Source organism: Anopheles ziemanni, chromosome 3 (genome assembly GCF_943734765.1).
Source record: "Anopheles ziemanni chromosome 3, idAnoZiCoDA_A2_x.2, whole genome shotgun sequence".
Classification (NCBI taxonomy): domain Eukaryota; kingdom Metazoa; phylum Arthropoda; class Insecta; order Diptera; family Culicidae; genus Anopheles; species Anopheles ziemanni.
Window position 1 is genome coordinate 37,801,873 of NC_080706.1, and position 16,966 is coordinate 37,818,838.

The window sequence follows — 16,966 nt, forward strand, 5'->3', positions numbered from 1 at the left end:
GATGATTACTAGTTTGGTTTAGTGTAACTGGAATGGATCTCATTGAAAATGGATTTTAATTTTTAAGAAACTCTCCTGCACAACGATTGTTGTTTCGTTCTTATTATAATAGCTTCAGCCCACATACAATTTAGTTTAAAATTGTGAAGCGTAAGCAGAAGCGGATCAATCCGTTCGGGGGCCCCAAGCGGTTGGATAAACGGGGCCCTCCAGACATTTCCATTGCTCTAAGTGTTTCTATACTTATGGCCAAAATTGGACTTATTTTTTACAACAGTTAGCAATCCTTTATACATATTTTTAGCAATCCTTTATACACGTAAAGGACGCATATTTGCTTATTTTATGAAATCAGACATTAGATCTTCATTATCTGAAATTATCACTCTGAAGTAAATTTTTATTTTTTTAATTCAAAGGGTTTTTTAATCGCTCTCAAATTATCAAATCTTTTTATCAATTTTAACAGCGATGACGAAAACATTTTAAATTATTTTTTTGCTGGTGGACCGTAAATTGAGAGCATTTGAAGTCAAACGGACATTATTAGATGAGAAAGAAGATTCATGAAAACATATTCTGGCAAGGTTTTAGGTGAAAATTAACAATGGTTAAGCAATACCAAAATACATCTGTACTAACTTTGATCAAAGTATGTGTACCGCTGAGAGAATAAATAAAATTGGTAGTTATATTTGCGGTCTGGGGTTTTCATCACGGGGCCCCCTTAAGCTCGGGGCCCCCCGCGGCCGCTCAGTCCGCTCATAGGTAGATCCGCCTCTGAGCGTAAGGTCCTTGTTAATGAAAAAGACTGAACGCTGCTCAACAAAACAATACCTTAATATATTGTTTAAAACAAACGACGGTAGTGGACAATATTGCATGTAATAAAATTTAACAGATTTGTTTTGAAAAAAAAAACTGCTGGAGCTACTTGGATATTTTAAAAATATCAAGGTTTCTCCATAGTTCGAACTTCATCTAGACTTGGGGGAAATTAAAATACTTTGTTTTGAAAATAGACGAGAAAAACATAGAAAATGTTAACTCTTCTATCAGATAAATTGACTGGTATTGATCATAAAACTACCTCCTTTACAAACAAAGAGTGCACTAATGGTGAGCTGATTAACCACACTTTAAGATTTACAATTACAACAAACCCAAATAAAATGTCATTTCAAGCTCATCTCACGCATTGCCGCTGGGAAAACGGTATTGCATCATCTGCGTAACCCCAAATTTGATTCTTTGACCAACTTAATTTTCCCGCCGATGACCCATTTCACATCGTTCGCGGTGAACGCAGAAACTGTACCATCACCAACGCTGGGACACTCTCTGGTCAGTCCGTGGAAATGTCGCTTTGTCTATTCCCATCGTTGCCCTTCACGGCGCCGGCGACTCTCTCACGCTCGTCCTCCACCCGAGGGCAAAAGATGGCCGTGATGGCCATGGATTGGTGCGACCGGGAAAAAAGGCAAGTAGAATTACACCAGCCAAAGCAATATCTGCTGCGGAAGAGCCGCCGGTTAAGAGATTGAAAGTGGAAAATCGGACCGGGTCTAACGATGAAAAAAAAAAGAACGTGAAGAAGGGCCCCCTTGGGTGGTGGTGCTCATGCAACCGTGCGCTGGTATCGAACGACACCGACCCGCAGGCGGAAATCGAACAGAAACGGAACGGTGCTCCGGGCGCCGGGACTGCCGGACCGTCACTTTTTCGCCCCGGACTTTTCCTGCGCCCGGAATAAAAGTGTAATTCGATAATTAGCATCACAATGGCCACGACGACGGTGACTGCTGCTGGTGGTGGCCACGGCCGAGTGCATTGGAATGCAAATGCAGCCAACTGCTCCGGCAGGCTCTCCCTGATGCACCTGATCACGCTTCCCGTCCCCGGGATGGAAATGGGCTGCTGTGGAAAAAGAAAGGCGTCTTTGTCCGAACCGCGAACTGCGGTTGCATTCTCCGCTGGTTCTCCGTGCAGACGGCCGACTCCACCGGAGGATTAGTCCGTCTGGTTGTCGAGACGTTGAAGGTGGATCCATTACGTAACATCCAAGCACCATCTTCTCCCCGGGGAGGCACGAAAGAAGCCTCTCCGTGTCGCCAGGCGCTCGGGAGGTAGGATGGATGAATGCTGATGACATGTTATTATTATGAAGTAGACTCCACGGCATAAACGAAGCCAACCCGAACGAGTGCTTTGGTAAGCGATCTGGGGAGGGTTGGAAGCACGCGGCCGGGTGGTGCTTTTTGTTGCTTTCTAAATTGCAAAACCGGATGCTGGAGTTTGTTTTTCTTCCTACCCTCCACAAGCCGGTGCAATAAGATCATGCCAAAAGCTCCCTCAACGCTCGCCACAACGGAGCCACGCAGGTGCCGTTTCCCGGCGCATAAGCCTCAATTTGGAGCAAACGACTTGCCAGGAAACCACCGTGGAGGGGGGGAAGGATCCACCGGTAAAAGTGTGCACTGTTTTTCCTTTGGATGTTTTCCTTCCTCTCTTTTCGTTTTTTCCTCCAATAGCTCGAGTTCTTCGCTGCAGCATGCCTCGTGTGCCCATCAGATGTCGCGTTTGCCGAACCTCGAGTGCTTGCGGAAGTAAGCAATAGAAACAGCGTGTGTGTGTGTGTGTGTGTGTGTGTCTGAGTGTGTGATTGAAATATGATGGTTAGGTAAAAATGGGCTGTCATATTGCCGTCCCTCCCCCCGATGTACATACACCGTTCAGGCATTCCGGGCTCCGGGCCCATCAGGTTTCCTCTTTCTTGACCGTGAGAGATCGTGGAAGCAAAATCTGGCCGACCGTTGCACTGGACAGGAAAAGGTTAATCATTTCTACCGGCCCCATAGGAACCGTTCTTTCCGGGTGTCAAGTTGGTGACGTATTTTGTGTGTGACTCGTTTCTAACTGGAGCTCGAGTTTTCCGGATGAGGGGAAAGTCTCCTTTGTAATCACATTTTAGGTAGGGACTTTCGAATATTTTGGAGCTAAAAAAAGGTTTCTATTGATAAATTAAATAACCCTATGGTAAAATGTTGAAACGTCCAACGTGGTTGACTTTAGAGATAGGCAGTGTTTTACTTTATCACAAATTTACTGTTTTAGGCAATAGGTCTGAAGCTCAAAAATGAAGCAAATCTGCATCGTTTTTTTTTTCAAATTTATAACCCAATTTAAATTAAGTATTTTTTGTTTTTCAAATGAAGTGAACTGAAAAATTCAGGAAAATATTTGGTCACTAGCAAAAACATTTAGGGAAGCTTTCTTTGCAGAAATCGTACAACAAGGTTCATTAATTAGAAGAAATAATGAGTGTTGCTTTTGGGAGTGGATGGAACACAACTAAAGAATTATGTTATGGTGTTTTGATATTGAAATTAAAGACCCAGAATTGTGGAAAAACATAAAATTTGACATCAAAATTGTTTGATAACTTTTATGCAATTTGTCTTGCATGATCTTTTCTCGTTTAATAACGTAGTTTATAAAAAAATAATTTCCTTTCAAAATAATAAAAATGAACTAACTATACATGCTTTACTTGGTGAAAAAGTTACAAGCTAACGAGTGGGCGTAGCTGAGGTGCTACGACGCAGACCAAGTCCTATTGAAATGAGCTACCTTCGGTCACAACGCGGACCTTGGCACCAAATTAATCCTGCGAATGGCAAACAGTTTCCCAGCATCTCCATTCTACCCATGGCAGCCCACGACACTACTGCAAACACACATACACTCACAGCAAACACAGGCGGTCGATGCAAATATCGTCAGCCACCAACCCAACGGGTGCATTGAGAGTGCATTTGAAAACATCAAACAAACGTGGCCCAGCGTGTGGCCGGAACTCCACACCCAATCGTGCCAATTACTTCCATTCGAGGCGCGCACCATCGGATTGGCAATTGGCGTTCGAGAGATTGGCCTAAAATTCTTGCCACCTCCACCTCCGAGATGAGTGAAGTAATTATGGTTTGGGGAAGGAATGGGGGCAGAAAAAAAAACCTGTCAACGGACAACGGTGTACTCAAACAAGAACCCATCCGTGGAGCTAGAACCCGTCCTGTCCCGTTTGCTCCATCCCCCGCGCTCTCGCTGTGCTAGTTGCGAATTTTCTGCGGTTTCCACGAGAAGCCCCCAAGCACCGAAAAGGTCACTCCAAACGTGTGTGCCGTGGTTTTCGCCATCCTGTCCCGAGTGCCGGTGCCATTTAAAAGAGGTTCTTTTTTGTTGTCCCCGATGTTGTTGCCTTATGTTAGTTGACATTTACTCATCCCGAGACGGATCGTGGGTCCGAGACGAAGCGGTAGCGGGTTGCGCACTCACCTAGGAATACTTTGGACCACATTTTGTTGTTTGCCACGTTCACACGCGTTTCTATGTTACTGTGTTTGTTCGTTCGTTCACAGTAATCTGTATTTCTTTGTATGTCTTCCTGCAATATCACAGACTCCAGAACAACCTCACGGGCGCACACAACTTAAAGGCACTCTCGGCACTGCACTTGATCACTGCGGAACTGCGGCTCCAGTGGCGTCAGTCCAACTCGACGGTTGGACGCGGATTGAACGGAGCGTGCTCAGTTTTCCGGCACAGCTCTGCTTCTTCTTCGATCCCGCCAGCTAGCCTGTGTTCACCGGTCACTAATGTAGCTGCTGTCTCTACTGCTGCTGCTGCTCCTATTTGATCCGTGCTGGTTCAAACCGTTGCACAGATTAGGCAAACATTGCATCCGCGCGGGGCATTTATGAACAAAAACCCGCACGCCGCAAGAAAGTGGCACCGTGGAGAGGGAAATCTATTGCTTCGGCCAGCCGACGAAGAAACGTTAACGCTCTCTTCGTCTCGCGCTTGGTGGTTTCGGGGGGGGGGGGGGGGGGGGCTTCGTCGGCGTTCCACGAGCCCACGAGGCCGGCCCCGTGTGCTATTTCCTCGGGGAAAGGAAAATGCAGAGTCCGAGCGATGACGTCCGCACTCCGGACCGCAAGTATTGCTGACCTAGCAATTCGATGATCATTCGATTGTCCACAGTGCGAGATCGATCGCGGGGATTTCGAGCGGATTTCGTTGGAAGTGTTTCCGACCAGTGATGCAAAGTTTTTCGTAGAAATAGCATGGGAGAGATATGTTATTGTCTTTAGTATTTATGTTCTTTAACTCAACCACTCTTAAAATGAATAATATTTAATAGAAAAAAATGAAAGAACCTTGACTTAGAACAGATTTGCCTAAGGTTTTATAGCCTGAGCTTAGTCCTAGAGCCTGATGCGTTAAGTTTGTTTCTGATCGACAGTCTATATCAAAAATACATTTTTTTAATTCTAACACAATCCAATAAACACTCGTGTCAACGCTTTTGCGCAGCATATTAAGAGCAAATTTTCGTTAAAACAAATGTGATGTGAACGTTAAACAAATGTTAAAAAATTAGCCAAAGCTGGCGTAGTGGATATCAAGACAGAAAAAAATTATAAGAAAAGAGAGATACTGACACAAGAAGTTGCCGGGTTTGATATTGATTTTGCGCATTATAATATGACGAAATATAATTAAGCATAATGCGGTCTATTCAATTGCAAGCACTAAACAACGATTGATTTTATAGTTGAAATATCCTTTTCATATTACCTCTGGGGCGAAAAAAATAAACAAAATAAACAAATAAATAAACTGCTTTTTATTTCTTTTAATTGTCCAAAAGAAAGGACTGTGTTGGAATGCGACTAGCAGATCAAATTGACTTCAACACACTTACAACCGGTCTTTGAAAAAATTGTGACAACAGGTTTGAATGATCAAAAATCACGATTAATTATTATCATCTACAAATGACTTTTTTTAAAACCTTCCAAATTAAGAATTAATTTAAATTGTATTCATTCAAGTCCAAATGAATCGGAAAAGGGTCTTACTAATGGCATGGGTACGTGCCTTCCTTGTAAGATACCCCAGACCGTGTAAAGTGTAGTAACATAATCTTTGTCGCTTCAACTCAAACAAGGTCTAAAGTATTGTTGTTCCCCCCGGCTTCGCTCTTTACTGACTCGCCGTGGAGTACGTGTAATCTGTCACCGGTAGCAATGAAAGCAGACTTAATTTCGCTTCCTGTTCCACGCCGCCACAGCTTTCTCGCCCGGGCGCTCGCGCGAAGAAATAATCAAACCTCAAAGACCTCAAAGACGATCAAATTGGCTGATTAATCAGCCGCGGTTGAGGATTTTGCCCGCCTCGAGTTTGGCGATCTTCAGTCGGTGATCGTCTGACGGAAGGAGCGGAAAGAAACACGCGCTACTACAAAATATTTCATGTCATGTTCCGGCTATCGGCAACATGGACACGGGCCACGTAGCCCCGATGATGAATGGTTCTGGTTTGTTTCGGTGGCAGCGTGTTGGAAGTTTTTTTTGTTTGTATCTCTCTGATCATCGGCTGATCGGGCACGTCGGGGTTGAGTGTTAATTACCGCTGTCCCCAGCATAGCGCCACCCGATGACGGGATCATCGGAGGTGAAAATGTTCATTCGTTGTGAGAAGCGTAAAAATAATGGGAAGAAAAAAAATCCGAGCTGCAAAACAACATAAGGCACGAGCACAATAATAGTTTTCATTGAAGGTTTAAATAAAAAGTGTACGCTTGCTTGCACGTGTGTGTTACGTTTTTTGATGATCCGGGGCCCAGGAAAAGCCCATTACGTGCGACGGAACCGAAAATCAATTACGGAACTTTTGGTTAGTTCCCCGTTTTGGTAAACGGGCGGGAAAAAAACGAGTTTAATTTAATTTTCGCTACATTAAATCTCATCCATCCGCCGGCTCCATGCACGACTGCCCAGACACAGCAAACGTTCGAAAGTGCCAAAAACTAAAACATACTATCCTTTCCTATGGATACAGTTTTTTTTTTCAACGACGGTGGAAGCGATTTTTTCCCACTTTCCTTAGAAATCGACCATGTCGTCTAACGCCAATGAAACTGTGCGCACATTCAATGCATTTGCAAAAATAAAATTGCACTCACTCGTTGCGTGCATAATGTTTTAAATTGAATTTATTTTAGACATTTCTTTTCTACTTTTCTAATTTTTCGAGTGTTTTAAACCGAACCAAAATACAACCAAAGACAAGTCTGAATTATCTCCCTTTTCGGGCTCAACTAAACTATCCTGTTATGGTAACGCTGGGAGAATCTGGGGCGACCTTTCGCTGGACATAACATAAATTTTATTCGTTAACGACACATGGTACTACTGTAGTTACCGACTACGGATTACTCCTCACTTTTAAGGCAGTGATCAAACAGGTGAAATGGCAAATAAATTTAGGCGGCCTGTGGCTTAGGAAAGCATTCCAACCAAAGCCACCCGAAAGCGTTTGAAGAAGGCGGGTAAGTGTAACAATAAAAGCCAGATGGCTTTGCATAAGCGCAATCATTAGCACTATTCGCATTCCTGACGTCGGCTTGCGTGTGTGTGTGCCTTTTTACCACCTTACTTACGGAGCTGACACGGCTCGTGGTTTAAAGAAAGTGGATGGGCCTGAGAGTTACCTGAAAATGGTACTAAACGTAAGCAAGTGCCCCACGAGGAGCCCCGAGAAGCCATTGTGGCAAGTGCAGCACTAATGCTCAGGTCGATTCGCGCTTTGGTGCGCCCCGGCATTAAGCATCATCAAATCCTCGGTAACCCCCGTCGCCCTTTACCGTTCCAGTATAAACACCGAAAACTTTGCCCGGTAGCATCCGATCGACGCCGGGCCGCATTTTCATTGCTGGCGGATTTGTGTTTTTATTTCTCACTTTCTTTACTTTCTTTCAGCTAAACTTGGTCGTAGAAATTATGAAAGCCCGACCACAACAAAAAACATATATGACGTAATGGGGGGAGGCTCCGAGACACGTAAATTAATTAAAACATGCAGAATGCGTGAAAATTCTCCCCAATGTGCCACACGATGCGCATGCTGTAATGTATAGGGGTGGGGAGGTGATCAGCGATCGACCAGGGTGGTTGATGGGGAGGTTTGATTTTCATTTGTTTTCTTTAACGTGCATCGAATCCATCGGAAATCGGTTTGGAAACGAATCTCCTACCATGTGCCTTTTCCTTGAGGTGGAGAAACCACGAGGAAAAACTTGTCGCCAACAAGCATCGGGCGAAGGAGAGGAAGCAGTTTGTTGTATTAATTTGAAAAGTTTTTTATCCGTCCACCATCGTTCGGTCGCGGTTGGTGACGATCCCTCCCCGCCGAAGCTGGCAGCGTCACCGTTTTGCATCATTAGCGGGATAGATGAGACGTGTTTCTTTTTTTCTTCTCCGGTCTCTCCCGTTTCTTTTCTCCTACATACGACGAACATGCAGCCGACGAAGGCCGCACAGTGTACTTTCCTTAACCGAACCGGTGTGTTTACATGGCGGACAACGATGATTTTTATGTTCCATTACGTCGCCCGCGCATCGGCGATCACCCTTTCTTTTGGGGGGAGGGTACCTGAACTAAAGTGATCCATTTGTCGAAGCCACCGCAAAGTGAGGCGGAAAAATTTTCAACCACATGTTTTTCGTTTTCAGTCTAATTAACCAGTATCGGCATGAGCTTCGATCGCTTACTCCGCACTGGAATTTTGAGGTGACGCGAGGAACTACGGTGGAGGATATCATTAAAATAAATCTACCGAAACCCGGTAACGGAACTATTGGTAGTTCGTGGTAACGGAACTATTGGTGAGTTTTGAATAATGTCTTCATTATTCAGAGCAACACATTTGATTGTAATTAAATAAAGCAGGGCCTTCCCAAATATGAAGCGAGAGGAACTAAGCATAATATTACTAAGCCGTTTTTGAAGTGAATCGATAAATTGGTTATCAAATATTAACACACAATTCAGGAATGGCCAATCCGACAATTTTGTAGATTGAACTCTATTTATAACGATCGCAAAAACATTTTCTTCACGAATACACGCTTCGTGGTCGTCTAAAAAAATGCAATTACTTAGCATCTATAAATAATAATATAGTCTATTTTTAAACGTTGATGAACCAAGTGTAATAGTCAATAGAATTAAGCCTGTTGGATTTAAATGCAGCATCGGAAGGTATCTGGAGACGTTTTCTCTAGAAAACAAGCAGAGATCCGATCATCAACTATTTTTTCGGCTACAGGAAAATGTTAAGATCGTAAAGGAGGAAATACGCAAAGCGCGAAATAAAGTACGGAAAAACAGGCCTTCAGATTGGCTAATAACATTGTAACATGTATGTTCGATTCAAGGATAATAAAAGCATTATATTAATGGTGATATTTAACTATCCAAACAAAAAAAGTTGAATAGAAATAAGGCGATACTGACGCGGAACCTTAGCCATATATTCTTTATTCCAAATGGGAAACAAATTGTCCGGGAGCAGGTTTGATCATAAAATGAATGAAATAAAGGTGTGTGCAACGGTAAAATACAATTTTCGTATGTCTTTAAAAATGTTCCTTCAACCGTCAGTGATGGTTTATTGAGGAAAATTTTATTTGTTAGAAAAGTAATAAAACAGACCCCCGAATATTTAAAAAAACCCAGAAATAGTGAAGAAATATTGGCCGAAATATAGCACAGCTCAATGGATAAATACAATACGTATTCTCACAAAATGGTTAGACTGCGAATTGTATAGAGCTAGTGTAGAATCAGAACAGTTTCCCAGTTCATCTGATTTGAAACCATTGGAATATTTTACTTGGTCCTTCGTGTGATTTATACTTAAGGATTATACAATATCAAAGCTATATAATTGTGTGTTGAGCCAAAACGTTAACTTCATCAATTCTGAAGAAAAAGTAATTTTAAAAATATATACCCAACCAGTCTTTCAAATTTTTCTACAGTTAGAATCCATTGCAGTATCCGAACTCACTCGGGACTCACGGCTAAACACATTCAAAGCCAATTATGTAGCAAATGGCGTGAAATGGTAAACAACAAATACGCTGCTCAAATGCTGAACACAACCTTTCCCTTTATCGGGCAGCGCTGTGGTTTGCACGATTAAACGGTAACAATTCTCCTGCCCGAACGCCAGTTTAAGGACACCACAGGACGCAGAGTGGGCAAAGGGCTGCACGAATGAAAATGCAAATTCATCCCACCCCCGATGGATCGATTAATCTAAAGTGCAACTGAAAGTTCTCCCTGCCGCCCGATTGTGGGGTTCGGGTTCGCCCTCGACCGACCTCGGTTTGCCCTTTTGCTTCTTCTGTGCAGTTAGAAGTGTTTTTTTTTAAAAAGCTAGCTGGTCATCGAAACAAAACAGCATAAAGTGAACTATCGGCCTCATAAATCACCCTCCCATTGCTGCCCACCCCGTGAAGGGCAAAATGTGGTGCAACGGTAAAGGGTCATTCTGTCCTCGGCCCGAAAAACATCTCAAAGTTCGGCCGAAAACATGCGGCCCGTCAGACAAAGCATGAAATATTTAGATCGCGGCGATCCGCGATGCAAACATCGGAAACCGTAAGCTGCCACCACCTTCATCGATGGTGTGCCACCCGCGCGGGAGCCATCCCTTCCTCCTCTCCCAGCAGCAATGTTTGAAATTAAGTCACCTCTGCTAGTCGCGCACTGACACTACGGCACCATCTCCGTCGGTCCCATGACCTCCGCGGGGCTGCGATATGCATTAATTTTGCAACAAACAAGCGCACACTTCCATTGTTCATTGAAAATGGTGCACTCCCAGCAGCGAACCCGGGCGCGATCCTCGGGCGGCCCAGCGTGGCGTGAACAGAGTGCATTTGCTCACCGGTTACAACTGTTACCGTTTTTTTCTTTTTTGGTGTTGTTGCTCGCTTTCGGTGGTGCAAATCGATGCAGCCGGCCGATTTTGTGCGAGAGACGCTGGTTTTAGGGTGGAAGCTGGGAGAAGCTTGCATTTATCTAGCACTATCTGTTTTTTTTTTGCTCGTTTTTCGGTGAACACCCACCCCATGGCGGATGCGATGATTTCAAGCTCACGCCGTTGGGTGGGCTGAAAAATGTGTTTTGTCACCTGAGAATGTAAACAGTACGTCGTGCGATGGAATTGGGAGCTCATGTCGTGCCTTGGAAGCAAAAAACGAAGTAGCAATCACTTTCCAAGGCGGTAGCTACCAAAGCAGATTGATGCAAAATGTAGAAAATTATAAACAAAGGCATTTAAGAGCGAACACTGTTAGAAGTGAAAATGCGTTTAAAAAATACCTACAAATAATTTTAGCTTATATTTACTTCTATATAGAGTATTAGATTATAGAACCAACATTCACTTTCCGTTAATTTTAAGTTTAATACATTTAAATAATTTAAATTTTAATCGGACACTTTTTTAAATTCCTAATCAAAATATCAACAGTTAACGTAGAACCAAGACGAAAGAAAAAACAAAAATTTATTAATAACAATTGCACAGGGTCTAGAAAAGCGAACACGGTATAAAAGATTTAATCAAAAGTTTATCGTTATTTTTGTTTGTCCGGTAGCGCTCGGTGTGAAAATGTTTTGTAAGTACGTATATGAAAAAGCATCTTTTAGTATCGCCTGTACCGTTGCGTTTGCTTAAAAAGAAAAGGAAGTTAGATGTGTGCCCGTTTAATACTGATTGTACTGATTGAAAACTAAGAATCCACAACAAATTGTCCGAAAAACGTTTAAGAGCAACAAAGAAGAATGCTTCAAAATACTGCGTTCAATAATCACACATACTGCCATACCATTGTAGTTAACCATTATCTCATAAAAATTGGTAAACAAATTCGCTCTGAAGAAATAATATTGATAAGATATAAGTTTGTTTTTTCAATTCAAGGTTTGAGAGTTATTCTTTGTTATTTTTACACGAACAATAAATTTAACTAATCATTTACAAGTTAGCTCACTTTCAAGATATTAATACATAGCCCAAACCGCTTACATATTGAGCTTACTGAATTTCCCAGATTAATGTAGGGTAACACAAAATTAACAAGTTCAACACATTGTTACTCAAATTATTCGTTACTGTCGGTGCAACGAAACGGAGTGCTGGTTGTCGTGAAAATTTCATCCAATTACCACGATCGCAACCGGACTTGGCTCATTACGTTTCCGTTTTTCAATCGAGGGAAGGCGGGAAGCATACCCGAAACCTATATTAAACCTGCCGGATTGGTAGAAATCACTCAGGGAAAAAAGGAAACTGGATCGACCTTCGGCGTGACATTTTAATGCTCACGTCAACGGTAGCCTTTACCAAAGGGAACCGTAGTGGTGGTGATGGTAGTGTCGTTCAATGCCGGATACACACAATTGCTACCTGGCTCCGACACCGGAGTCTCACAGGCGAATTTATCTAACCAGATGGAGTGAATATGCTTCTTCCTGCACCGGCAAGTCGATTTCAACTTTATACCACATCGGATTGGAGAAATAAATTAATTTACTTAATTAAACAAATTTCATTTCATAAAGTCATAAAGCGTGCCGTAAAGGATTTCTTAGTGGAGCATTGTTTACCATTTTAGGAAAGGAGCAAACTGGCGGGAACAGAAACAGCTGACGCGCAGCAGAAACAATTGGTTTTTATGCTCGACCTTGCCATAAACATATTGTTCATTCAACGAAGTAAAGCTCTACAGTTAGTTCATTCCTTGTTTTCTAGCCTTTTTTTGACATCTGAATATGAACGTTTCCCGTATTCCTTCTTCCGGCGGTTTCCACAGACGAAACCACTCGAAAGAAATCGAAAGTTTACTTTCTTCCACCTTTCGGCTTCAGGTTTTCCCTCCAGCGCGCGCCCACTCGGTTTCCCGGGGGTTGTTTGGCCGCCTCGCAACGCAGTCTGGGAAGCACAACCCGGGAGCTTGTGTTACACTGTTGCGTTCGCCGTCTGTCGCCGCATTGCAGTCTTTCGGCGGCTACCGCAATCGTTTGGTAAAATGGGTGTTTTATTTCATTCGAATCTTGTTGCTGCCCGTTGTTACTTATTCCGTTCGTTCCTTTCTTCGTGCCGCTGCTTGTTCCCACCGCAAAATAGTAGCAACAGCAGAAGCAGCAGCAGCAGCAAACCACAAAACCATGATGCCCCGGGGATCGCATCAGAAACGGATCAGATGTGGCCCGTCCACCCGCGGGCCGCACGGGCGTTTTGCAATCGAACACGTGAAGATCAGGGAACCGAGGTTTATTTTTCGCATGGAATCCTCCACCGGGGTCCACAAGCAGCCTCGCCACGAAATGGCCGTTGGGCCGTTTGTTTTTCTTTTTTCTTCCTCTAACAACGATGGCGAAATGCGCAATCCCCCCGTTCGGGAAGCTGCAAGGTGGCAAGAAACCACAAATCGCCCCGAACGGCAATGTAACAAACAATAAAACGATGAAATTTGGGGCGATATTATTACGTGTCAAACCGTCCAGAAAGAAGGTGTTATGAGTAGGAGTTTGGAAAGGGAAGGGGGGGTACCATCCGAGCCCGAAGATGCTGCTGTTTGGGATTGGGATTTGGGAACCACACGGTTGGTGTAAGCTCTCAAGCCTTTGGATGATTGAAAATCTACTTCACTCTAACATAATAAAGCGATCGAGAGGTTTAATGATGGGCATTATGTAATGGACTCCGAAAGAAGATTCAATTAAAAATTTGCTCCCAACAAACGCGATCGTTACACTTTCGGGGAGTTGGTTCTAGTAGAAGATAAAACTTGCGTTAAGCTCCCAACGGCAATTGAGTGTACAAAACATGATGTAACAGCCAAAATCAAACGGTTGCTGTAATTAGCTAATTGATTTACAAATTTGAAGGAATCATGCTAATGTTCGTCACTGCGCCTGGTAACGTTGGACCGGAATGGTTTGGAATGGTTTACCCTCGCTGACCGGTGTTGCAACTGAAGATCACACCTCGTCTCAAGAGGCTCGCCCCAATAGCTTACACCACCGCCTGCAATCGAGCAATAGTTCACATGTCTCCGTATCGTTACAACACGACGCACCTCTCGCGTGTCATCGTCTCGTGATGCCATCACAATCATACCCTCCTTCAGCTGTCGCTATCGCCCACGATCACGATCCTCGGAAACCCTATCACGTTTTTACCGGTCGCACGCACGCTTCACGCATTTGCAGCCACAACGCGCGCCATCTAACAGTTTCCCACCGATCGAAGGGAAATGAAACGATAAATCTATCAAACGAAAAATTAGTGCAATTTTTCTCCACCTCCCTCCGGTCTTACCCGGTGATGTCCGGTCGGGGTCGAAAGAGGATTGGAGGGTCAGGTTGACGGTTGTTTAATATAGCGATCCACGCATTTTTATTTCTTCCAATATCGTTTCGCACAGCACGCGATGACACCCAGCGGACCCAACAACGTCACGAGGGACGAGTTTACTCGGTGGGCGAAAACACTCGTAAACTTGTGGGCCAATTGAAATCGAAATCGTAATTTAAGTATGGCGTACGCGCTCTTGCGCTCAGCCAACGACCAGTTCGGGTTGCGTTACGGCAGCGCAACGCTTGCTCGCCACCAGACCAGGCTGCGTCTTTAGTGTCGTATGTTTCTTCTCTCTGGCGTTTTCCGTATTTTTCGTCACAACTTAACGACAGTTTTATGCATCACCAGCGCAGGCACTGGTGGTCATCCCCTATGCGATTCGATTGCACTCACCGGACACGATGCGATACACGACTGCATCACATACTAGATGCGTATCGATTATCATGCACTGAGGATGCCAACTGGATTGGCAAGTTTTTTTTATTCGTCGAATTAATCGTACGAAATCTTAATTTCCTGCTTCTCTGAACCTTTGTGGATATCATAACAACAATTTAACAAAATAGCTTGCGTTTTTGGAAGCATGTGCTAAGATTGAACCTTAGCAGCTCTTGTCTATTTTTTATAGAAAAAATCCAGAGCTGGCGATAGTTATTTCCTTGGCAATAATTATTTGTTGAGGGAAAACATTCCTTCAGCCATAAAAGCTCGAATTATTCGAAAATGAAAATTAAAAAAAACTAAATTGCTGGTAAATAAAAAGTCAAAAAGTTGTGCCAGTAAAGAGAACTAATCGTATGGTTCTGAACAGTAAAAAACACAACAGGTACAAAAAAAAAAAACAAAAAATTAAAAATATATCATCTTCAATTGCACAATAAACATTATTAATTTTCAGTCCAGTTTTTATGCAGGAACATATTTAAACTTATTTACGGGATTGATGGTTTTATGCATATGAATGAAATCGAAGCTTAAACCCGAGCATGACTTTTTCTGTGTATTTGAGAAATCCCTTTCACTTTACAAGATGTACATACCTACCGCACTGGAATGAAATCATTCCGTGTGTCCAACATAATGCTTCTATTTGCGGGAGTTTCTACGGCCATCGGAAAAGCAATACCTGAAAACGATCCCCCGATTGACACGCTCATTGTCAGTGGGATAACATATTTCGTTCCAGCAATTATGGCGCATTCGCCGTGAAAGGTTTGTTATTCATTGCCGACGTCGGGATAGCGCAATGCAGCGCAGCAGCCACCAGCCCTGACCACGATTCTTTGGAACACGCCAAGATCGGAACTTCCGGGCGTTGGGAACTGGCCGGCCGAACCCTTCATACGATTATGACAGCACTCACGCGCGACCACAAAGCCATTGTGTTCGGCCAACATTATTTGCACGGTCGAAATGACCAATCGAAATTGAAGACGTAATGGGAGGAAATTTGAACGCCCTTGCCACGGCAGTTGTGCTGGCGCCTGGAGTGGACAATCTCTTCCGGACGGTCAACGGAAAGATGGAGACAACTATGATAAACGGCTGCCGCTAACCGTTGTATTGAAGTAACATGATGGCACATGTGAGCACTAGTTTGGAGTTTCCATTACAAGTAAGTCCTGTACCGAGTAATTGGCTCTTCCGAGATGCACTTTTGAGTTCGGCTGTACGAGATGACATCAATTGAATTGAGTGAGCAAGAGAGAATATTTCACTTACGTAAAACAGGTTGTTGAAACGATTCAAATTGAATTTCAAGTATTGCGTAATTCGCAGCTATAACAAGTTACTGAAGAGTCAGAACAAGAGAGAAAACTATAAACTGAAAATCCTTTCAGTGATAAAATAAATAATGATCAATCATTCTATTTCTTTGCTTAGGTCAACAAATAATCCGATTACCATTTAACATCGTCTATAAAATCATGTTTATTTTTCATAATTCCTTAAGTTACTACTCAAAATCATTTTAATAACGAGAAGTCCAATTTTTAGAACGAATGCACGAATATCTTTGCAGGTTTTTTTTTAGTATTGATTTGATATTCAGTCATGGCTATGAATGCTAAGTGAAAATGCAATAAGTAAGACAAGGACTCTGACATGCAATACTACTTAAACTTGATGGAAGATTTTGTTGAAGAATAATTCTTCCACAATCTACTTGTCGCATAATGGAAAGGAATGGAAATATGGCAAACTTTGTACGGTTGTGGGTTTAGTTGCATTATTGGTAATTAATTTGTAATCTACTCAACATTATGCAGGGATAAGGGCGGCAGTGAAAAGTTTCGAACCCCTTTGCTAATTTTATATATAAAGTAGCTAGTAGTTATTCCCGGTAACATATTTAAAAATAATTAAGCCCATTACTTGATGCAAAACATATATATTGTTTTAATTTAGAAATCTTTTAACGGGTTTTATAAGATTTTTAAAGCTGTAAGATATTGTTTTATTCAAAAACAGAAGGGGCTATTGTGTGAATATTGTATTAATAGAAATAAACAGCGAATACCCGCTTGGTATTGGGTCTCCTGTACCTGTTAAGGTTCAAAAGTTATTGTGGGTGGCCCACAACTAGACCCGGCCCATAACCGAAGGCACCCTCGACATGAAATTAAGTAACGCAGGGATGCAAAATCTTGTCGTACACTTCTTCTTCTTCTTGGCGTA

The 16,966-nt window shown here is 42.9% G+C and overlaps 1 protein-coding gene across 1 annotated transcript in view; it reads left to right on the plus strand.

Annotated features, from left to right (window-relative positions):
• Positions 1-1,439: 1,439 nt before the first annotated feature.
• LOC131284696 (tyrosine-protein phosphatase 10D) overlaps positions 1,440-16,966 on the plus strand; it is a 61,509-nt gene continuing 45,982 nt past the window's right edge. The window contains exons 1-3 of the mRNA XM_058313560.1: positions 1,440-1,480; positions 2,532-2,606; positions 4,459-4,561. Of these exons, the coding sequence (XP_058169543.1) occupies positions 1,440-1,480; positions 2,532-2,606; positions 4,459-4,561 (219 nt within the window). The remainder of the gene's footprint in view (positions 1,481-2,531; positions 2,607-4,458; positions 4,562-16,966) is intronic.